The sequence below is a fragment of the Micromesistius poutassou genome (genome assembly GCF_964030765.1).
Source record: "Micromesistius poutassou genome assembly, chromosome: 17".
Taxonomy (NCBI): Eukaryota; Metazoa; Chordata; class Actinopteri; order Gadiformes; family Gadidae; genus Micromesistius; species Micromesistius poutassou.
The window spans coordinates 6,170,321-6,195,235 of NC_140287.1; the positions used below are offsets into that span (position 1 = coordinate 6,170,321).

Genomic DNA, 24,915 nt, shown 5'->3' on the forward strand with positions numbered 1-24,915 from the left:
TCCATCTCGAAGACGAGTTTCGTTCAGAATCAACTGCTTAGCGCAGGTCGACTCGATTTCCTTCTCATACATTCTCGTAGCGTCACAGTGCATTTTGCCTGTTGAAGCACAGCGTCCATCCACTTCAACGGGGGCTGCATAGAAACAGCTTTTTTTTAGTGTGCCGAAAGTCGACGGTCATTGGATAATGCGGCGATTACGTCCCTCCCACGGACGCTCAGCGTCTCTGGGGGTGAATGGAGGAGTGGGGCTGGCCTGGAGGCTGGGCTTCTGCGTGATGATTGGAGGGTTTGCGAAAGACTGAGTTGCCGTTTTGATTGACAGCGATTTTGAACTATAAAACAGCCGGAGCTGTCTTCATTCCTCAGCTCCATCGTGGACAATCGCGGACAATTTTCATCGTACATTTTCATACACTTATTCACACAATTCCTTGCTTCAGTTTAACATAATTCACACATTTCCTTGTTCAAGTTTAATATCGTTTTGGTAGTTGGCCATCACTTTGATTCAGGGAGCCTGAGGTCTGAACTTCAAGTCCTGTATTCAGATCAAGACTTGCAGGGTGATAGGGGAAAGCTGTGTGATTTCTTGGTGTTCCTTAAAGACATGGAGTTGGAAAGTACTGCAATGCCTCAGCTTTACAAAACTGTTCTCATTAGTGGCAACAATTGGAGCTACATCTGCAGGTGTAGAAGGGAGCTTCTCCTGTTTTAAAGCGGCTCAAGTCCTACACCTAACACAATGGGTCAAGGCCGTTTAAGCAGCCTAGCTCTGCTGGCCATTGAGAGGACACTGGTCAAGTCACTGGAAAAGACAGCTAGTTGGTATGACAGACCATTTCCTTGAAAAGGAACAGAGAGCATCATTTACATATACATAAATTGACAATTTATATGATGTAGGCCGAAAATGAGCTTCCCCTCTTTGAAAGACCAGCAGCCGCCACTGGTCTGGAGGCAGGAGGCTGATCCAGGGTCAGTCTGGAGCTGTGAGGCTGAAACAGCCTGTCTGGGGAGAACTCATCACAGTGTCTGCCGCCCTCTGTTTCATATGACATTATGTTTTCATGCATCTACGTCTACGTTAGACATCTACGTCTGCGTCGTCACAACCAACAACAAGATTTTCATTATTTGTAATCTTGTCTGTTTAACTGCCAGGGTGCAAAAAGTCACCTGGCAAATTGTTTTGCTTACAACACTGGATGGTTCTACATGACCACTGGTCAGATCTATCCATCACGGTCTGGTGGCAGAGGTTCATTTTTGGACCCTGCCTGGAGGTATAAAAATACTTTTTGTATCAAACTTTTTTTAACCGACTGTGCAGTAAAAAAAAACAACATCTCACTCATCTTAGCTGATAATCTGTGTTTGTTTTGCCTCTGCGATGCTTCAAACATTGGGCTAGAGTTTATGGAAGTATCTATCCCCTCAATAACAAGCCAGAGTGTTCCCTTCACCGTGTATAATCTATTTAAGATCTCAATTTTAGGGTACAACGGCAACCGATACGCCGGTATATATGTACAGTGGGATTCATCTCCCGAGTCCCACTCTGTAAGAGCGCACAGCGGGGGCCACGGCGCTGGTGAAAAACACACACTCTGGTGCGGCTGCCGCACCTTGCAGCTCCTCCTCCCCCTCCTCCCCTCCCAGGTCCCCCGCTCCGCTTACAGCCGGTGGCAACGGAGGAAGCTCCAAAAGGAAGAAACCCAAACGACGGTGCAGGCTACTATGCAGCATGTACGGGTGCAGCGCATTTCAATGGAACCTCACCAGCCGGCAGACACACACACACACACACATGCACGCAAAACACACACACACACACGCACACACACACACACACACACACACGTACACACAGATGCATGCACACACACACACACACATGCATGCACACATACACACACTCACACAGCTATTCATCCTCAGATGCCAGCAGTGGCTGTGTGTGTGTGTGTGTGTGTGTGTGTGTGTGTGTGTGTGTGTGTGTGTGTGTGTGTGTGTGTATGTTTTGTGTGTGTGTGTGTGTTATCTTCCTCCCATATGTGTACCTCCGGGGCCCTCCCCAGTCCCTGGAATAGACTGAAGTCTCACTAGCATTGCTTCCAACCCCTCTGCAGTGCTGGGGAGAGGGGAAGCGTGTGTGTGTGTGTGTGTGTGTCTGTGAATGTGTCTGACTGGCTGACTGGCTGGCACTGTGTATGTGTGTGTGTGTGTGTGTGTGTGTGTGTGTGTGTGTGTGTGTGTGTGTGTGTGTGTGTGTGTGTTGTGTGTGTGTGTGTGTGTGTGTGTGTATTTGTGTATATGTGAGTATGGGAGAGAGAGAGAGAGAGAGAGAACATGTGTGTGTCTCATATCTCACACTTTAACATTACGTCCGTCACTTTCCCTTAAAACAATTAAATCCACCAGCCTCACAAGCTGCATTTGTCCCACAGTCACTGCACAAGCCTGTGTGTGTGTGTGTGTGTGTGTGTGTGTGTGTGTGTGTGTGTGTGTCCCCGTTCCATCTTCATGAAACAAGGTGTTATTGGTACCCCCCAATATGTGTGACACATACACAAGACAATCTGGATTTAGGGGCGTCTTTCCTCGCAGGCTCGACGATATGAGATTTTCACCATCTCTATATATAACTATATACTGTAATATATACTGTATGTCATAAATCCTTGACACGACGGTGCCCGCTCCACAACCTAAATAAGTTGCTTCACACACACATCACGGTCAACGTATACAGTACACGGGGCGGGGGATAGGACGCCCTCCCGTGCTGTGCCCAGATGTCATATTCCTACAATAGTACTGAATAATTGCACCTGTATCTGTGTTTTAAATTGGATTAACCTACAATAACACAAAAAAAGAAGATAGTAATGAGTACTAAATGGGAAATCAAAAAGGGAGACACACACACACACACACACACACACACACACACACACACACACACACACACACACACACACACACACACTTCCTCCACACACGTTACTCACACACTTTGGCAATGTGTCGTAAGATGACAGGTGGGCTGTCAATTTGCCAATGATAAAAAAATATATTAATATCTAAGTAAATATTAAGTGCTCTGATGTGTCGACCTTCTTCATCAAATGGAAAGAAAAAAAATAAAGAGTCCTCAGTTGAATGGCTTCCCTCACTCGTCAGACGTCACCAATATGGTGGGATGCGGGTCATAAACTTTGACAAAATATTAGCATAACTGTGGAAAAAGTGCAGACATAGTGCGCCGTCTAAGTGTGTGAATGAAGAGTAGATATTAAAGCGGGGCATAAATGTGACAACCCCGCGTGCGTAACATTTTTATCAGTCCTCTTTTATCAGTCCCTTGTGATACATTACGATTGGAAGGTGAACGCTTTCCCGGGAGAGCGAGTAAAGAAGAAAGGAACCAGAATAAGCAGGGGAGGCAGAGAGAGAGAGGGCGAGAGAGAGGGACAGAGAGGGACAGAGAGAGAGGGACAGAGAGAGACAGAGAGAGACAGAAAGAGAGAGAGAGAAGGAAAGAGAGAGGGAGAGAGAGAGGGGCAGAGAGAGAGGGAAAGAAAGAGACAGAGAGAGACAGAAAGAGAGAGAGAGGGAAAGAGAGAGGGAGAGAGAGAGGGGCAGAGAGAGCGGGAAAGAGAGAGACAGAGACAGAAAGAGAAAGAGAGGGAAAGAGAGAGACAGAGAGAGAGGGGCAGAGAGAGAGGGAAAGAGAGAGACAGAGACAGAAAGAGAAAGAGAGGGAAAGAGAGACACAGAGAGAGGGACAGAGAGAGATAGGGAGAAGGATAGAGAGAGAGCTAGAGGCCCCATGAGACAGAGAGAGAGGGAGAGTGTGAGACAGAGATAGAGAGAGAGAAAGAGAGAGTAATAATAATAATAAATGGATAAAATAAATAACTAACAGTAATGAGGAGCGAGAGAGTGGCGATGCCGCAGCATGTTGTACATCAGTACTCAGAAGACACAAGACTGACTTGATCCGGTCAAGGCGGTTCATGGCATGATGTTTGCGGTACGCCTGTGATTATATCTCTAAACTCTGCACAGCCGCTGGGCATAGATGGTGGTCAGGCAGCGAATGATAAGCTACCGGACTACACTGTTCGGTGAAAACATTGGCCGCCCAACTGCCAAAGCCAAGACTAGTCACTTAATTCTATAGCGCCCTTGTGAATATCCTTAACATGCACATTTTAGATCCTCCTATTTCATATTTCAAGACTTCCTTTGCTCCTTTGGTGATCATATGTGCTTTTACGGTGATCGCCCGCCTTTTCACTCCACCTTGGATAATAAAACACTGACTTTGTGTGAGCCGTAGCTGAGGGAATTCAAACAGTTTGACTTGATTTGAACAGCATGGCAAACAGCCGTGTATATCAGTAAAGGTTAGATTTGTCTCAGTTTTGGATGATTGACCCCGCAGATAGCATCTCTGTGGCTCTCTACAGGCCAGCGTGGGAATGGAAATAACCTGCAGTGCGCATGGGTTTGTGTACACACACACACACACACACACGCACACACACACACACACACACACACCTGTACCGACAACATGATCCGACTCCAAGTCTGTGGGTGTGCAACGTGCACGTGTGCACCTCTCTGGGAAAGATTTGTAAAATGCCTGCGAGGACTCATGACCTCATCTCATGGCTGCGTGTGTGCGCGTGTGTCTGTGTGCGCGTGTGTGTCTGTTTCTGTGCGTATGTGTCCTGTATTCAACCACTTATAGCGTATCCATTAGGGGTCAAGGTTCACATAGCACACAAAAGGGCTGACCCGACGTCCCGATGTAGCTGGCCCTGGGTTCCAATTACTGGCCAGCGGCGGCAGCAGCAGCAGCAGCAGCAGTATGTAGCGTCATTACAGTGATTGGGTGAAACCCCGGGTTTGGTTTCTGTGCGTTTAATGGACAGTAAAGTGTTTCGGCCATTAGGATATAGCTCTCTGCTGGTCAGCCTCTGCAAATGCGTCTAACATCCTCGACCACATTGCACACATGCACGCACACACACACACACACACACACACACACACGCACACACACACACACATCCATGCATGTGGATGCACACACGCACGCACACACACACACACACACACACACACACACACACACACACACACACACACATACACGGGAGCACATCATTATGGGCCCGGGCAAGGAGAATCCCTTGTGTGTGTGTGTGTGTGTGTGTGTGTGTGTGTGTGTGTGTGGGTGGGTGTGTTTCGGTGTGTGCGTGTGTGTGTGTGTGTGTGCGGGATAGCAGGACGGAAGGAGAGAGAGCAGCGGGAGACACAGAGCGAGAGAGAGACCGATATAGAACAAGGAAGCGAGGGGAAAGAGAGGGAGAGACGGTAAGAAATAGAGAAAGAGAAGAGGAGAGAGAGAAGTGGAGCGCGTGCGCGAGAGAGTGAGATCAGAGGATAGGGAGAGAGAGCGAGAGAGATCAGAGGATAGGGAGAGAGAGTTAGGGAATGGGAAAGCCAGAGAGAGAGATAGAAAGACAGAGGATGAAGAGGAGGAGGAGGAGGAGGAGGAGGAGGAGGAGGAGGAGGAGGAGAGGATGTGCATGCTTTGAGGAGCAGAGGGTGAGCTCCCGGTCGGTGATAGAATCTGCGAAAGGACACCACCTTTGGCGAAGGGAGGACAAGTCATTTCATGGGGGCTAATGGAATTTTACAGCATGGGAATACAGTGTATAGGACAGGTTATCATCCCATGCTAGGAAGGAAGCCGTGTGTGGGGTGTATACAGTATATATAGAGATGTATTCTTATAGATTTCTTTTTTTTACAATATATAGATTTTATTGTTTAATCTATTTATTTATGATGACTTTTGATGGATGGTAAATAAACATATACACACAGTATACAGGTATACAGTATGTATACGTATTTGCAAATGTAAATGTATATGATTACACATTTATATATATATATATACATACACATACACACACACGCACACACTTTGAGTCCAGAGTCTAGCCATCTACTTCAGCAGCCGTCTGAAACTTCACTCACTGTAAAAGGGGGGGGATGGGGGTAGGGGGAGGGTGTAGCCCACTCTCATTGACATAGAGATAAATCTGTGAGCGTTTTACGACTCATACAGGAGGCCCATACTCTCCTGTATGAAAGTGCGCCTCTTCTTCCCCGTTCTAATTTACAGCAGCACCCCCCCCCTGCCCCCCCCCCCCTCAACCTTGGAATATGCAGATCTGCCTTTTAATAAGAGACTTTCCCCGTGTCGTAAATAAGCACCAGGGTTTGTTAAATCATTAGCTATTAGCCGTGTCTGGGTGCATTGTTAACAGCAGGCCCCGCCAGATGAAGTTTATGAGTGTTTATTGGCCGTGTGAATTTTAAGAAGGGCTTTAAAGATTTACAAAAAGGATCGATCACTATTTGTTAGTTGCGGCCCCTAAATCATGTAAGTGAATCGCTCTGCACTTAGACTCTGGAGACGGATGTATCAATGCGGACGCCTGAAGGAACAACATCAGCTTTCCGTGAACACTTCTACCCCTAAGGTGATATTCTTTGCATAGAATGTGTCCCCCGGTGAATGGTGAAGACACTTTAGAACCCTGCGTCCTTTACTAACAATAATCACGTTAATAAAGGTAGAAATTATAGTCACACAATGCCTGCCCTTACGCACAGCGTCGACCAACATATGATCCTGCTCCACACTTTTAAAACCGAACGCTGACGGGTGACCACAGTGAAGACTCGGACAGCAGCACAACGGAGACACCTTAATACCTCACACCACATCACCTGGAAAACAACAAAAAAGACCAGAAAACACCGTCCAACCGTTCATATGTTCATACAGCTCAGCGCCCCCCCGCCCCGTCCCCCCCTCCACAGCAGAGCCTTCACCGGGCGAGCAGCAGCACTTTGGCTAGCCCAGCGCTGATCACAGGCTCCAGTCTCCAAGAGGAGGAGGGCCAAGCATAAGCCTCCACTGGCTTATCTCCTGAGCAGCAAGCCGCTTCGCACAGCCTTCCAGAGGAACCAGGCACAGAGAGAAGAGGAGGGTGGGTGGGTGGGTGGGGGGGGGGGTGTGTGCAGGGTGGGAGCGCTAAGGGGGGGGCGCGTTGGTCGTTGCAAAGGGGGCTGCGAGAACAAAATATTCCGACGCGGATAGAAAAGAGGAAAAAGGAAAGAAAGAAGCAAGGGAGGAGATGCGATTTGTCTTCTTTGATTTATATATTTTTATTTCTCTCGCTGCCTCTCTTCCCATATCTTATTTTTTCCAGACAAAAGAAATGAGGTGGCCCGGACTGGGGGAACCGTGTGCAATAAGCCATGAGAGACACGGCCATTTCCATGCGGTGCCTAATTGCGGTGGTGTGCTGGCATGACGATGCCATTTGCATAGAATAGGCGTACATGACAAGTGGTGACTTTTAATATATATATATATATATATATATATATATATTTATATATATATATTTAACACTCTGTTGCAGCTCCGCAGCACCAAGAACATTTAACCTTGCTGGGGGTTCATTTGCATGATGTTGACATGTGGCTCCCAGAAACAATGTGTTTTTTTGCCTTGAGCAAAGCTTTTAGAGAGCGTTCCCAAAGCCCTGTGCATTCAGAGTTTCCGGCATTAAACAGATCTGAATAATCATTCCATTAAGCTGTCGGGTCCCCAAAGCCCCACACTTGTTGGGAAGGCTGAGATATTCTCAGACGCGTAAACACACCAACAAACAAATAAATATTCTGAAGAAATGGGGAATTCGCCTCTTTTCCCTATACATTAATATTGCCTAGTCTTGAGCTGAAGAACCACATCTCCGGCGTTTCTGGTCGCAAACACCGATCGCGCATTACATGGCGCCATGAAATCCCCATCCGTCTCCATACAACCCCTCACTCAACAGAAAAGGCCATAGAAACGTCCAAGCCTCGGCCAAGCGATGAATACGATGTCTCAACACAGCGGTTAACGAGACAAATGTATCCCGCTTACACACAATAAGATATATCATGTCATATAATACGATGCAGTAGGGATCCATTCACCCATGTTCAGAATGAACTCCTACTCACTGTTCAGCTTTTTTGAAAGTTTACGGAAAGAGCGACGAGTTGTTTATTGAACACAGGAAAGTACAAGCCTAATACTGTACTCTCCTTTCCATCAGGCACTATTTTGCCCACACTCGATGTTGCCCACACAATCAAAACAAACTTCACCCGGTAAAAATACCACAGCTAACGACAAAGAAAGGGATCAAACAGATGTTTGTTATCACTGAAAAAATACTGGCCATATTTGAAAAAAAAAAAAAAAGAAATCAAATAAATCGTCCAGAAGTTGTGTAGGCTGGAAAGAATAGCAAAAGTCATCCGTCAATGCCAGAGAGACAGAGGGTGAGAGAGAGAGAGAGAGAGAGAGAGAGAGAATGAGAGAGAGAGCGTTAGAAAGAGACAGAGACAGAGATAGAGAGACCGAGAGAGAGAGAGAGAGAGAGAGAGAGAGAGAGAGAGAGAGAGAGAGAGAGAGAGAGAGAGAGAGAGAGAAGGCAGCAGCCACACCTCTACAGGCACAGCTGCTTGGGCTCAGGCACTAGTGTGCCAGCTCCACCCTTCACCTTCTGCATCTGCTGCTGGGCAGGAGCTAACAGCTTCCCTCTGTGGCCTGCTGGACCAGACCACAGAGAGCCAGAGAGCCAGACCACTGCCCCCATCAGCAGCAGTGCAGGCCCATAGACAGACGCACCGCCAGGCAGTGAACCACTCTGTGTTCCACTGATGCTATGAGGTTTAAGTAGAGGTATGTGTTCTTTGCTAGTTTAGGATGGGATTATTGCTTTTTCTTGTTGATGGAGAGTTATGGAGTTTATAGTGTCAAATATACAACGTAGATGATAGAAAACATTTGCGTTGGTTTTATAGCGTTTTGTATCAAGCCACTAATGCATATACTCATTGGCATAATGACTGGCAAGGCATCATGGGCGATTATGGACAATTGGAATAGGGCTTGTACATCACATTGAACACCTCTATTAATTGAGTAATTATATTAGTAGGTTCTCTATGTTGCTGTCTGAAGCTTTCTGGTTTCCGTCTGTAGTCCGTTTGTAGTCCCAGTAGTAAAGTCTCTGTGGGGGAGCCACAATCTTGGAACCCATTGGCTATTGTCTTCAGGAGACTTGGTTATAGCATATTTACGTTTATTAAGGATTTGACAGTATTATAACTTTCTCGAGTCCTCTAACAGTATCGCCAATAAAGAATCCAATGATGACTGATTCAATAAACAAAATGACTAGGAGTCCAGCAGTACAGCCCTAGCAGGCTGTGGATCAATTCAACGAAAGAGTGATTAGTTGAGGATTGATATATTCAGTATCAGGGCGAAGCCTACTTAAAGCAATTATGTTATTCTGTGAGATCAAAGAAAAGGCTGACTCAACCATTTAAAAATGACATCATTTCCTTCAATTGTAATTGGTATACTCCTCCTGCTGCTGTTATCCACCAGGAGGATGACATCATCTTCTTGAACCCAAGGAGCAGATGTTGGTGGTGGTGTTTGGAATGGTGTGTGTGGGATTGGTGGTGGTGTTTTGAAGGGTGTGTATAGGGGTGGTGGTGTGTGTGCAAGGGTGGTGTTGGTGGTTTGGGAGATGGGGTCAATATTTCTCTACCTGTCTACTCCACCCGAGCTAGGTTACCCCGAACACACACACACACACACACACACACACACACACACACACACGCACACATGCGCACACAGACACACACACAGACACACACACACACACACACACACACACACACACACACACACACACACACACACACACGATGCGTCCTACTGTGCAGTCAGCTTTCATGTTCCTTTCAAAGTCTGAGGTAGTATTACCCTGGGCAACCTTGACAGAGCCTGGGCAAAGGCACCCACTGTATACCTTACAGAGCACACACACACACACACACACACACACACACACACACACACACACACACACACACACACACACACACATCCAGACATAGACACATAGACACACACACACACACACACACACACACACACACATCCAGACATAGACACACACACACACACACACACACACACACACACACACACACACACACACACACACACACACACACAGACACACACACACACACACACACACAAGCTCAATACAGTCACTCAACACACACACCCACACAAACACACACACACAAGCCCAATACAGTCACTCAACACACACACACACACACACACACACACACACAACGTAATGTGCACACACGTGCGCACACAAAAAACACACATACACACACACACACACACACACATATACTCTCAAGGCATACAAATACACGTTTTGATACTTTTGATGCATGCGTGGTGGATGACACTCTCAACCTATATCAACCCTGGTTCACTCCATCCATCCATTAACCCACACACAATGCTCACAGACAGACCCCCCCTCCACACACACACACACCGGCTCACCCTTTGTCTCCACGTCGCACTGGCTGTCATTAAGACTCATTAAGGGGGATGAGTTTATTGAAGGCAGTCGAGTTGAGGCATCCACTGAATAATTCATATGAGCCTCAACCGCACACACACACACACACACACACACACACACACACACACACACACACACACACACACACACACACACACACACAAACACACTCACGCACACAAACACATCTTTCTCTCTCACAGCCATATCGCACATCCTTGAAACGCAGAGAGCCAAGGCAGGAGAGAGAGGGAGAGGGAGGGGGAGAGAGAGAGAGAGAGAGAGAGAGAGAGAGAGAGAGAGAGAGAGAGAGAGAGAGAGAGAGAGAGAGACTGTCTATGTAGGTCATTTCCTCCTCCACCCGCATCGCACAGAAAGTAGAGCTGGAAGGAGCTAGCTAGGGAGGGAGGGAGGTAGGGAGGGCTGCAAGGCTTATTATAGAAGGCAGGCAGGCAGGCAGGCAGACAGACACACACACACACACACACACACATGCACATGTACGCATGCAGAAGCCCCAGCAGATAAAGGAGCCTACACCTCAGAGAGTAGATTGTCACAGCTATGAATGAAGCTCAGAGTGGCTTTTGGTACAAGTAATACTAATTCATTGTTGTTGCACTGGCACCCAAAGAGCGCAAAGAGTAGAGAGAGAGAGAGAGAGAGAGAGTAGGAGAGAGTGGGAGAGAGTAGGAGAGAGTGGGAGAGAGTGGGAGAGATGGGAAGACGAGGGATACAGCGATGGGGGAGTAGGACAGTGAAATAATAAAGGGGCAGGAGGAATATTTAAAATGGGTTACTCTCCAGAGGCAAAACAGTAGGGAAATAGAGTCTCGGAATGACTGTGTGGGTGTGTGTGTGTGTTTGTGCACAAGTGTGTGTGTGTGTGTGTGTGTGTGTGTGTGTGTGTGTGTGAGTGTGTGTGTGGATTCAACTGCGTGTATGTGTATGCATGTGTGTGTTTGTTCTTGACTATGTGTGTATGTGTGTGTTTTGGTGCACTAGTTTGTGTGCGTCTGTGTGTGTATTTTTGACTATGTGTGTTTGTGTGGGTGTGTGAATGTGAATGTGTTTGTGTGTGTGTGTGTGTGTGTGTGTGTGTGTGTGTTTGCATGTTTATCTGTGCGTGTGCACAAGTGTGTGTCTGCTGCCAACGGCACTATTGATAGCTCCAGAGGAAATGGTCAGATGCATACCATCTCATCAACCCAGAGCACATCCCCACATGCAAACAGACCCTCATTCCCACCCAACATATGGCATCCCGTTCGTATGGAAATTGATCCACATTTACATTTATTTTGATCATGTATACCATCAAATATTCATAACATACAATTAGGGTTAACTCGACACCGTCACGTGGCCGCGGTGAACGCAACAAAAGAAGGAGGAAAATCAGGGACGCAGAGTCCTTTAGCTGGCGCCCCGCCGCGACAGAGCTCACAAAACGAGTCTCCGCCGAGGAATAGGACAAAGATACGACAGATACCAAGGAAATGTAAAGACAATCCCAAGAAGAACCATACTGCAGATATATAGATACTCTTAGTCCTTCCATTAATTCTATGGCAAAGAGCCGGCGCATCTTCTCCAAGGACGGCGCCTCGCATTCTGCTTACCCAAAAGCAGAACAGTGCTTAAATGGAGGCATTGTCACTCATGGTTTATTCTCATTGGCAGAGCTCTCTGCGGGGGCATGGAGAGCTTCCCGTATTGACGAGTACAATAAGGCCGGCTTTGAGTTGTGGATATTTTTATTTTTTTGCGGAAGGCCACTGCTTGAATAGAGTGGCCTTTACCGCCTTTCAGCCCGGATAAAATAACACGGATGTGCCAGCTTGCTCGACAGGCAAACATACAACTGCGTGCGTGTGTGTGTGTGTGTGTGTGTGTGTGCGTGTGAATGTTTGTGTGTCTGCCTCACAGCGGCGATATCACAGCAAAGGTTCACTGCCTCCCCGTGTCACCCGAGTTCCCTCTGTCCTCACCTGATGTCTTTTCAATGGGCCAAATGTCAAGCGAGTGTGTGTGTGTGTGTGTGTGCGTGTGTGTGTGTGCGTGTGTGTGTTTGCATGCATGTGCGTCTGTGTGTGTGGTCAAGTACGGTGCACGTACAAAGACGACAGATCTGGGTCAGGCAGTTCCCTGGAGTGTGTCCGAGCATTTTGTGTGGCATCTGATCGAGCGAGAGACAGTCTCAGAGAGAGAGAGAGAGAGAGAGAGAGAGAGAGAGAGAGAGAGAGAGAGAGAGAGAGAGAGAGAGAGCGATAGACACAGACAGACAGACAGACAGACAGACAGACAGACAGACAGAGAGAGAGAGAGAGAGAGAGAGAGAGAGAGAGAGAGAGAGAGAGAGAGAGAGAGAGACAGAGAGAGAGAGAGAGAGAGAGAGACACAGAGAGAGAGAGAGAGAGTGAGAGAGAATAGGAGGGAGTGGCCATCTCAGGGTTAGGAAAGGACAGTGTCTGTCACATGACCTTACGTACATACTTACATGAATGCAGACAGATCACACATTGGCAATTAACATATATTTGGAATAAATTGCATTACAACATATTTGGGTGTATGATATTGATGCATAACGTTGTATAACATTCAGTATTTGAATAAGAGTGAGACTGACATGCATGGATGAGTATTTTAAGCTATTTACTGATAACAGGATCTGTAAGTATTTCTTAAGTAAATGCTGAAATATCCGATTTCCAGTTGGGAAAACAATGATTTACTGTGATGACGTTAAGTCTGTATAATTGCTGAAGTGGGATGTCATTTGACAAATTCTAATGATACAACAAAGAGAAAAGCAGTGGAAAAGTCAGAGTGAAATTTGAATATGCAAAAGAGAAAAGACAAAGAAAAATAATAAGATGCAGGACAAGGTGAAGGAGCAGCGGTGTAATGTAGGCCTTCATTACTAGACATTATTAGCCTCAAAATCCAGACCCACATCTAGAAAGCTGTAGGGTCTGGCAACGAGTAATGAAAACGGCCCAACTCGAGGGGCGGCACCAAGCATGCATTTGAAAATATCACTGCACGCAATTTGATAACACTACGACCAATCAGAAGAATACAAGGGGTGTCATATCCAGACCAGCGAAGCTAACCAATAGATAAGACTCTTGCCGTATCCGGACAGTAAACAGCAACGCTTTTGGCCCGCCTATATTAGATACACCGATGTGATTGGTTAATGTTCTGGGGCAGGGGAATCGGGGAGTGAGTATATTGCTGACTTGCTGCGCAAATTTAAATTGTGCTCTCGCGAGAACTCGATGAAATAACTCTGAGACTCTGAGATTGCTTGGCATAAGTAAGGATCCAACAATGTCTGTTCACTTTGCGTGAAACATGCTAAACATGCAAGAGTAACTGTTCATCCATTGGCCAACATGTCTGCAGTCATGTCTGCATCTTCTCGACTGCAACGTCCCACCAGACAGCTACAACCACACCACATGCACACAAACTTAATTAATGGCTGGTAAAATCTCCAATAATGTAAATGAGCGTGATCCTCTAATCCATACACTCGGAACGTGACATCCGCATCCTAATTATGAATGACGCATTAGCCACTAGAATCAACACTGTGGTTAGCTGAAACCAGCAAAGTTTGGAAAAAAAATCCATTATTAATTTACCACTGATTGAACATTCTCTAGGAGCTTTGAGGTGTTGGCCGTGCTTAAATTGGCTCTAATGGATTTCACAGGGCGACGTTTGATTGACACCGGGGTTCTAGAGTTGCCACGGCCCTCTTGCTCCGGCTCTGTCCGCGAGCTATGCGCCATTGATCAAACACAAACAAACTGTCACTCTGTATTGCCAGGACACCGGTGACAGCCTCGCCAGTCATTTCAATCATTAGTCCATCAGACCCCGTGCCCGAGACACAAGGTGAAGCATAAGGGCCATGAGGGTTTCTGATTGGTTCAGCGTACTATGGAATACGTTTGGGGTTTACCCTTTTTTTCGCAGGTTGGAGACACTGTATACAACAAACGCAACGTCTACTTTTGTACGAAAAGCGACTTGGAAGGAAGGCGGAGGAACTTTGGGAATGAAGCATTGGAACTTTCGTTCCGGATGTGGAAAACTCTAGCCAATAGATCATCCAGATTCCTGCCCCCTATATTTGCCCCGCGAATCAATGTATCAGGTCCTTTCCGCTACAGTTGTCAATTTCTATGTGAAACGACAGCTCGCAATCTATTTTGCATCTCGGTACAATGCGTGAAAAATCTGAAATCATTGGAAACCCCAAAAAAAAAAAACACCTTCATTTCACCTCGACCACCTATTGACGGACACGTACGATACACGACGGACAGCCAATCTCTCTGTGTCGGGCGAGCATACACACAGAGCAAACACACGCCGACAGTCAAAACGTGTCCTTTTGCGGACCTCATGACCTCAGGCAGGGACCCGCTCTCAACCCTCACGGGCTGCGGAGGTGGCGTCCACCCGCGGACCTGAGAAACGACCACAATTACGGCGCTCGAGAGCCAATTATGCGGGCATTTTGGTTCTGAGGGCCTATAAATAATGGCGGTCGCTGATACGCGTTTGTCCGCTAATTAAACAACAATGAGGTGGCCGGGAGGAGGAGGAGGAGAGAACGAGCGGTCCATTTTTTAGGCGATGGCTCCGCGTTTCACGACAGCTGTCTCTTTCACTGCGTAGATAAAGAAAAGAAGGGACAGTTATCTCAGAGGAAACATAATTATATTTAGCAGAGATTATATATTTGAGCCGCTCAGTCACTTACCGCATGTAATAGAGCAGCGTTTCTTTAAACTGAGGGTTGGTATACCGACGATTGAGGCCCCAAAAACAGGTTGAGAGTCAGTTGTTCAAACGCATACAAACACAACAGGAAACTTATTTTCAGAGGCGTTGAAGCAGGAGCGAATCCACCTTATTCCAGGATAAACAATGCGCACCGCCATGGCGACAAGTCCGGTTTCCCATTTCCGGTTAGAAGCGAAAAATACGTAACTGGTAGTACTTTAGCGAGAGGATGAGCTTGGTGTGCAGCCACCTAATGTAATATATAACTTCATTAAATATAACTATTGCCGTAGCATTCAAGATATGCGCTAACGGTGCAAATGTGCTAGGCGCTATGTAAACAGCACTCGACCGGAAATGGAAAACTGGCGGGCCACTATGCATCATGGGAAATAGAACGGTCGTGGAATAAGATGGATACATGTGTGTTTGACGCCGTTCATAATGGGCAACGGCATGGCTACACATAGATATATATATTTATATATATATATATATATATATATATATAGTATATATATACTGACTAGATATGGCCTGAGCTGCTCTGTTCAGTGGAACGTACGCGTCGATGCCGCCGCCATCTTGCCGCGGGGTAACCACCCACCTGAATGAATGAATGAACGTCGATGGGACAGAGGTAATTTCCGAGTCAAAATCACTCTAAATTGCCATATTTTTAAGCAATCTTCAAGCGGGTTGGTTTCTAGTGTTCGTGGTAATGATAATAAAAAGAACATTTTGAAAAATAACCCTTTGAATGGTTACTTCTGGTGAGATTTTTTGGGGAAAAATGTACAGATTGAGCTTCCAAATATGACATAACAACCAACAGAGTCAAGGTATCTGCTGAGACCAGATCATTGTGCAAATGTGCCTTGAACTTGGCAGAAACTTCATCTTTTATGTTCATTTTCAGCTATTTCTTAGAAGAAATAGATGAAAAAAAAAAATATATATAGGGGAAACACTGATATATATCTGTGATGGCTACAGGCTCATAATTAACTTAATGAGCTGCACCTATAGCGCACAGAGCTTGCTGCTGCCGGGTCCCGCCTGCATGACTCCATGACACCTGAAATCGCCGAAGAACCTTGGCCATAGAGGAACGGGAGGGGAGGGAGTAGGGATGTCCACAAGCATGTATGGCAACAGAGAAAAGAAACGAGGACAGCGGTGAACCGAGTGAGAGAAAGGTGTGAGAAAGAGAGAGAGACTGAGAGAGCGAGCGAGCGAGAGAGCGAGAGATACTGAAAGAGCGCAAGTGAGAGAGGGAGGGAGAGACCATAGACCAAAAAATATTCAAATTAGATGAAACGAGGGGGAATCAATCCTCTGGAGGATTTCCTCTAAAAAAAAAAGGAGGACATTTCCTCAAATCTCAGGGAGTCCTGGTAATTCCCTGTTGGGTTGTTGAACCATTTGCCCCTCTTCTGGAGCATTTGATCTGACGAGAGCTGGTGAAATGGCAAATCAGGAGCTTAAGAACCTACAGGGGGCTTTCTGTTGTCCACCTTCAGCGAGTTGTCCTGAGGGTTGAGCGTGTATCGTAGCCTCCCGGTCAAAAGGGTAACAAATGCGGGATGCAAGTTGTTCTTTCGGTGAATTACAGTCGTTGTCCTACTTTTACCAAAAATAGTTCTTTTTTTTTTTGTACTTGTTTACAGTGGCTCTCCAATAAAAAGGCTAGAGTGAAATTACCAAGGGTACAGCATTCAACAACACACACAGACACAGACACACACACACACACACTGAGATGAACTACAGCAGCTCCAGACGATGGAGCGCTGAATGCGCTCCAGGCAGACCAAGACATCAAACTCCCAGCGAAGGCTCTGGAGCTGCAGGTACGCACGCGCTGCCGTCTCACTTTGTTGTCTCAACTCTCCTCTATATTTGACCGGGCCTCCTTCCCTCTCTCTCTCTCTCTTTCTCTCTCTCTCTTCGCAACCAAACTCAACTTGTCCACGTGGGCAAATGAGTCAGTCTCTCAGAGGTAATATATCCGCTTTTACACCCACCTTTTCCATCATGCTCAGGCACACACACAAACAAAAGCACACACACACACACACACACACACGCGCAAACCAAAAAACACACACACACACACACACACACAAACAAAAGCACACGCACACACAAACCAAAACACATACACACACGCACAAACACACAAACCAAAACACACACACACACACACACACACATACACAAAAGCACACACACACACACACACACGGAAACACGAGCCGACACACATACTGATTCCACTACGAAGAATCCTCATACTGCAGATAACCTTCCCTAATGCGTATTCCCTTATAGTGCATTATTCGATTATAATGTGATTTAATTCCCACTATGGCGGCTGAAGGCAAGTTAATTTCAGCCTCCACTTTTTTGACAATGACACGGATATAATTACCGCAATTACACTGTGTCCTTATATATACTGATGCCTGAACAGCATCGCGCCTGTCTTGCGTTCTCCACGGTTCACGCAAGCCATGGGGCTCGTGAAGTTGTTCCCGGTGACCTCGGGAGAAGATTCAAATATAGTGTACAACCTCGAGTGGTAATTGATCATCCGTACTTTGAACCGCCCCGGAACATTCTGTGCGTCATTCTCTCGTGCATAAAGTACGCCGATAAAAAAATCAACACCCTCTAAGGTGGAGGAGAAAAAAAAAAAAAAAAAACTGCCACCAGCCGCCAGTTTCTCAGTGGCATAAATATTCAAATGGAGCTCTCTTGCTCGCATATAGGTCTGCCGTTCCCAGGAGCACACTCTCGACATGCGCGCGCAGACACACACACACACGCGCGCGCACACGCACACAGGCACACACACACACACACACACACACACACACACAGTAACAGAACCCGCTGGAGACGGCTGACAGCCACCAGCCTGTCAACTATTATTCCAGGGCAAGAGTTCACGACCCCTTGGGCTGCTCACTTGTCGCTCGAACTCATGGGCAGGGAGATGAGGTGTGTGTGTGTGTGTGTGTGTGTGTGTGTGTGTGTGTGTGTGTGCGCGAGTAGTGACATGTTGCCTGTAGGTAGCCCCTCCCTCTCCCAGGTGACGGGTGACGGGTGACGGGTCGGCGGTCGGGTTGACATAACCGGCACCGTCGCCGTGGAGACGACGGGCCGGAATATAGGAGAGAGAGACCAGGAGAACGGGCGTCATGGCGAAGGATGGCGACGCAGCGGTGGGATTTATAAAAGAGCTAAAGCGCCGGGGCGCACGGAGGCTTCCAGGAGATATCCCATCTTCCGGAAGCTCGACGGGGGAACTGTCAGCGAGGCGGCGTCTCCGTCTGACGTCAGAGGCCGTCGGGGGGGATCTCGCGCAGGACGGGGTGGATGCTATCGGGGCGGCAGCGGCGGCTGCTGCTGCTGCTGCCGCGGCCCGATTGGATATCAATGCATCATGCTTAGTTTTAATTTGTCCTGACGCCAGCCCGATCATTACTGGGCAAGGCAGTTCAGGAATACTAAAGAGGTGGCTTAATCGATTAGCATGCAAACAAACGCCAACGTTATTAAAAGGGGGAAGATTAATTGATCCTGCACAAACCCAACGATGAATATTAACAGCAAATTTGTATTTTTGTTCATATCAAGTTAGGGGCTGGGGTCGGGGTTCTTCGTTAAAAGATGATCAATACAATCTAATCACCCGACCCTTCTTTTCCGATGCATGGATATTTGTATTCCGTCATGTTCTGCGGCGGTGTACACACACAGACGCGTGCGTGTGCGTGATAAATATATTTGTCTGAGACGGGGCTTCAAGTTTCCAGAGCGTGATGTGATTCAAAGGTTACCTTTTCAACCTCCCACCCCTCCCCCGCTGCACAGCCCTGATCCCTCCTCTCAATAATTGACTGCAGGGTAATGAGGGCTGTTTGTGTGTGTGTGTGTGTGTGTGTGTGTGTGTGTGCGTGTGTGTGCGTGTGTGCGTACGTGTGCGCGTGTGTGTTCAATGGCAGAATCCATTCTGTATTCAGCCGCCGTGCCGCACCGCTCTGACTGGCATAGCTAATAAAGTGCCTGTGCCCCTCCCTTGGCACCACACGTACGTGTGTGTGTGTGTGTGTGTGTGTGTGTGTGTGTGTGTATGTGTGTGTGTGTGTGCGCACATGCATGCATGTCTATAGTGGCAGTGTGCACTTGGGCATGATCCACAGAGTCAAGCTGCAATTAAAAGACCTGTCAATGGTGTCTGCCATAGCAGGGGCTGGGTCTGTCACTATCGACCAGCCATAACGCGCAGACACACACACACACACACACACACACACACACACACACACACACAATCTTGATGTGAGGGTGGCAGCAGCATGTGTGTGTGTGTGTGTGTGTGTGGTGGGAGGGGAATGGCATAGGAGACTGAAATGGAGGGGTGGTGGAAGGTAGTGATCAGACGACGAGAGAAAACGTCTGAAAGTGGTGAGCTGAAATAGGCACCAGAGGTTCCGAGGTGCAACAGCAGTTTGTGTTTGCGGTCCACAGCGGTGCGGACCACGAACGTCTCTACCGTTTGCTTTTTAAATGGCTTATTCTGCACCGATTTGGGCGACATAATGTTGTTGTTTTTTTGCTGGCGGGGACAGTCAGAGATCGATGATAGAGATCGACGCACCGTGCGTGGTCTGTTTTTTTAACGAACAGGTGTGGGAAGACAAAAGAACGAAATTTCAGTTCCAGACAGTTCAAAATTATAGATCGGCTTTAAATACGCCTTGAGGGAAACACAAAAGCCCACGACACTTTCGATTGGAACAGCGAACGAATCGTTTTATTCTGAATGGACCAAATAATCGACACGTTGGAATAGAACACACAAACATAAAAGTCACACACACACACACACGTGCGCGTCTGCCGCGGCGTCAACACCGTTACCGTCGCAAAATACCTGCCAAAATAACAAGGTACGAATGTTTCAATGGTAGCCGATAATGGTAGTCCATAAATATCGCTCCCTCTCTCTCTCTCTCTCACATGCCCCCACCTCACACACACTCACACTCACACAGACACGCACACACCCACACAGACACGCACACTCTCTTACACACACACACACACACACACACACACACACACACTCACACACACGCTCTCCCTCACACACTCACACAGACGCTCACACACTCTCTCACAGACACACTCACACACACTCTCCCTCCCACACACACACACACACACACACACACACACACACAGACGCAGACGCGCGCTGTGGTCCTTCAGAGCAGGATGCGGTACTTGAGGGCGCGGGGCACCCTGTTGATCACCAGCCGCCCGTCGTAGCTGAGCGAGGCAAAGAGCCAGGGGTCCGCCGAGGACCACTCGGCCGCGTACACGCTGTCCTCGTGCTCCTCGTAGGTGGACACCACGCTGTCCGTCAGGGGCTCCTTGATCCTGGGGGCACGCCCACACACACACACACAGGCACAGGCACATGCGCACAGGTGCACAGGCACACACACACAAACACACTAGGTTAAGATAGCGTAGGATGGTATTTCATTGATCACAGACAGGAGCAAGCGAGGACGGCAAAGACAGTAAAAGAATAACAAATCGGTGCACAACTAAAACAGTGAAAAAAGAACGTCCAATCGGATGACGGATCTGTTTGACATTCCGAATCGGATGGAAGCCAAACACCCGAGGGCTTTCTTCACTTCGAAAATTTTATGAGTTAGAAACGCGGAACGCGACGTCTGTCGGCCCGGGGCTGTGTTCCCAACGCCCAACACCAGCCAGGTAAACACTATCCACAGCTGGGGTCGGACAATATTGACAGCCTATGCTCCGTTATTAAAACGGCGCGTCATCGACCATCATGGATGTACGTGTCCAAAATCGTCCGACCCCACCTGCCCCGGTGTCCGGTTGATGAGTCCGTCGCAAAACCCGACGCACGTCCGACTCTCGTCACTACTCATCAACTACTCGACGAAACATCGCGGGCGCCGCTCACTTGTCACCGGGCGGGGCGTCCTCGCCGTCGCTCAGCTCCTCGTCGTCCACCAGCTGGCCGAAGGGCTCCGAGGAGATGGACACCATGTTGGAGAGGATGAGGCGGCTGTCGCTGCTGGCCGTCAGCACCAGCTGGTCGTGGCTGTGGTTGTAGCGCACGCTCCACACCCTGTGGCCGCCCGCCCCGCCGGCAAACAGGGGAAGGGGACGCACACACGCACACACACACACACACACACACACACACACACACACACACGCGCGCGCGCGCACGCACGCACAGACACACACACAAACACAGGTGAGGATGGTAAGTGGTGTGCGGTGTGCTCTGTGTCCTCCGCTGCTCCTTGATGTTGACGTTGATGTTTTTCTCTTCCCGATTTCGTTTTGAAGGTTTTATCCTGTTTATTGTAGAGTAAAAGAGTAAGAGGTATGGGAGATGGAGGGGAAGACATGCAGCGAAAGAGTCGAACCCCCGGTCACTGCCGCAAGGACTGGGCCTTAAAGGTGCCATGACATGCCACCAGGGTGCGGTGCGATTAGCCGTTGCGAGCCGTTTTGGTAATCTGCCCCTTATGACATCATGAGGGGCAGAAAGTGGGCGTGTCCACCTAGATGCTAGTGCTGGATAGATCGGTCCACCAGCCGACCCGGTGGACTGTAGCAAACGTTGCTCATCTATCCGTCACACGCCTAGGGGGACACGCCCACCTGTGTTGTCATAAGGGGCACGTTTCCGAAACGGCTTGCAACGGCTAATCACACCACACCTGGTGGCATGTCATGGGACCTTTAATGGTACGCATTTGAATATAATTTTTTTATGTTTTCAGGCTTGTTCTATGTGGATGTGAAAGGGTCCTTGGGCATCTGAAAACATGAGAAATGTTTTATATGGATGTCAAAAGGGTCCAGTGATGTCACTATGTTATTCAAACGTAGATGTAAACACTTCACGCATACGCACGATCCCTCACCTGCGCCGTGTTTCTCGTACGACGACGCTCTTGAAAACTCTGTACTTTTTGTTGAGCGACAATTGAGTTCACATGAGTTGATATCATGAATCATAAGGCATCATAAAAGTCCCTCAGCTCTAATCAGTTTCACCGTGGCCCCCTCCCCTGCCACCTTCCTGTAGAAGGTATTCGCTGGAATAGGAGTTCCTCGCAAGGCTACTCTTATTGTGCCTATGTCGGATTCTTTCTTTACTTCTTCCTCAATCCCCCAACTGCTATTGGTTCTCTTTGCCTCCGTCTTTACTTCCTTTGGTGCTTTCCTCTGTCCTCCGTTCAAACTCCCCTACCCTCTCGTCCCCTCCTTCCGATTTATCACCATCTCCGCTGTCTTTGCTGCAATATCTCTCCCTCTCCCTCCCGCTCCCTATCTGATCAGGACTGTGATTACTAGTTTCTTGTCTTGCACCCACCTCCCTCCCGCCCCGGTGATGTCTCTCTCTCCCTCTCTGTCTCTGTACTGCGCGCTTCGCTTCCTTTCTCTGCGTCTACATGTTTGTACATCGCTCTGTGTGGCTGCATGCTTGCTTGATAAACATGTGTGTGTGTGTGTGTGTGTGTGTGTGTGTGTGTGTGTGTGTGTGTTTGTGTGTTTGTGTGTGTGTGTGCATGTGTTTTTGTGTCTGTGTGTGTGAGTGTGCGCATGCATGTGTGTGTGTGTGTGTGCCCAAGCCCAGGGCACAGCACAGAGTGCGGTCCCAGTCCCTCACAGGGAGGGATTGAAGGATAACCGGGGCTGTTGACAGAAAATCAGCCCTGGCCACGCCGCTCCCCGCGCTCCCCTAATCCGCTTCCCCACTAAAAAATAGTCCCTAATACCCCCAGCAGCCCTGAGGCGCTATCCTGGCTGCGCTCCGGAAAAAAAATAAATGAACGCAGCTACGTGCACATGACACACTCTGAGAGACACACACACACACACAGCAAACACACATTTATGTCAGTGGGTGAGATAACCATGCGCACACACACACAAACGCAAAATCCTAAACACAGACACCTTGGGAAAGACACATGCACACTGAATAGCAGAACAGCAAAAGACACTGCCTTGTGCATTGATGAGCAGTCTCACGCACAGGGATTAAACGTCGACGTGACGTTTAGTCCCAAAGTCACACATTGTTCCAGACACACTGTCGCACGCACACACACACACACGCACACGCGCACAGCTCCTATCAGTAGAGATGCTATCTGCAGCTATCTACAGTTATAGATATGTTTGCCAACGCCATCTAGCTTTTTGTAGATAACGTCAACAGTGTGTCTGTGTGTGTGTGTGTGTGTGTGTGTGTGCGCGCGTGCATGTGTGTGTGTGTGTGTGTGTGAGGGGGTGAAAAGAGAGAAAGAGGGAAACAGAGAGAGATTGTGTGTGTTTGTGTGCGCTGACGATCAATGTCTGTGGACCACACTAGGCAACTGCTGCAGCACACAGCCCCCTGATAAGGAAGGACACAAACGTGTGTAAACACACACACACACACACACACACACACACACATATGCACACACACACACACACACACACACACACACACACACACACACACACAAGCACATGCATACAGATGTATTGTGCAGTAGATGGTTTTCAGCTCTCGGCCTTGCCCTAAGCTCAACAGCACAGAACTGAAAGACTGTTTCAGTTAGTATGGGTCTGGCATCCACAGCAGCACAACACCAGGGACTGTACATCCTCCAGTCTTGACGGTGACACTATTGATGTAGTGCATTTAAATCCAATCCTACCTCAAAGCACCCATTTCCCCCCTAAAACAGGGCTTTGGGAAATACCAAAAAAAAACACCACTATTTGGCACACCCAGCATTGTCTGCAGTTTCATCACAGCTGTGGGAGAATAAAGGACAGGCTTGATTTAGAAAAACATTTTCAATGTTTCTTTCTATATTGGTCTGTTGTTCCTCTACCACTTTGTTTCCCATCAGTAGTAAAAACTATCCTGCGCAGACTCACAGTGTTCCAGACACTAAGCATGGTAAAAGCCCCATCCTATATCAATGCGGGGAAAGATAACTCTGATTGGTTTATATGTCTCCGGGGGTAGGTCTCACAGGCATACCTAAGTTTGATTGACACATTGTCCAGACTACCATGACTGTCAACAGAAATCAGGAAGGCTGGAATGTTCCACTAACGGTACTGGACAGGTGAGAAGGAGTCATTCCTAATATAACAAAAACACATATTTTGTGCGTGTATCCCTCCCTAACAACATTTCCAAAAATGCAGCTCTTAAGTATTCTATGACACGTTTCTCATCGAACGTTAAAAAACGTTTCAGACAACTTGCTGGTGGGCAATCATGTCTCAAAACCGGTAACGAGTTACTTTGAGGCCATATGACATGATCTCCCATCAGGGACGTAACCCCCCCTACTCACAGGTTCACATCAGGAACTCACAGTTAAGATCCTTAAGAAGTTAACACTCCTTAAGAAGACTCACTCTAGAAAGAAGGGAGTGTTTAG

The 24,915-nt window shown here is 47.8% G+C and overlaps 2 protein-coding genes across 2 annotated transcripts in view; both read right to left on the reverse strand.

Moving 5' to 3' along the window:
* Positions 1-1,748, reverse strand: part of pxdn (peroxidasin) — a gene marked incomplete at its 5' end in the record, with an annotated part of 22,926 nt that extends 21,178 nt beyond the window's left edge. The window contains 1 exon segment of the mRNA XM_084481697.1: positions 1,628-1,748. Within this exon segment, the coding sequence (XP_084337823.1) occupies positions 1,628-1,748 (121 nt within the window).
* Positions 1,749-20,270: 18,522 nt separating this feature from the next.
* Positions 20,271-24,915, reverse strand: part of eipr1 (EARP complex and GARP complex interacting protein 1) — a 31,761-nt gene continuing 27,116 nt past the window's right edge. The window contains exons 8-9 of the mRNA XM_084481698.1: positions 21,405-21,572; positions 20,271-20,839 (exon numbers count right to left, since the gene is read on the reverse strand). Of these exons, the coding sequence (XP_084337824.1) occupies positions 20,665-20,839; positions 21,405-21,572 (343 nt within the window). The 3' untranslated portion in view covers positions 20,271-20,664. The remainder of the gene's footprint in view (positions 20,840-21,404; positions 21,573-24,915) is intronic.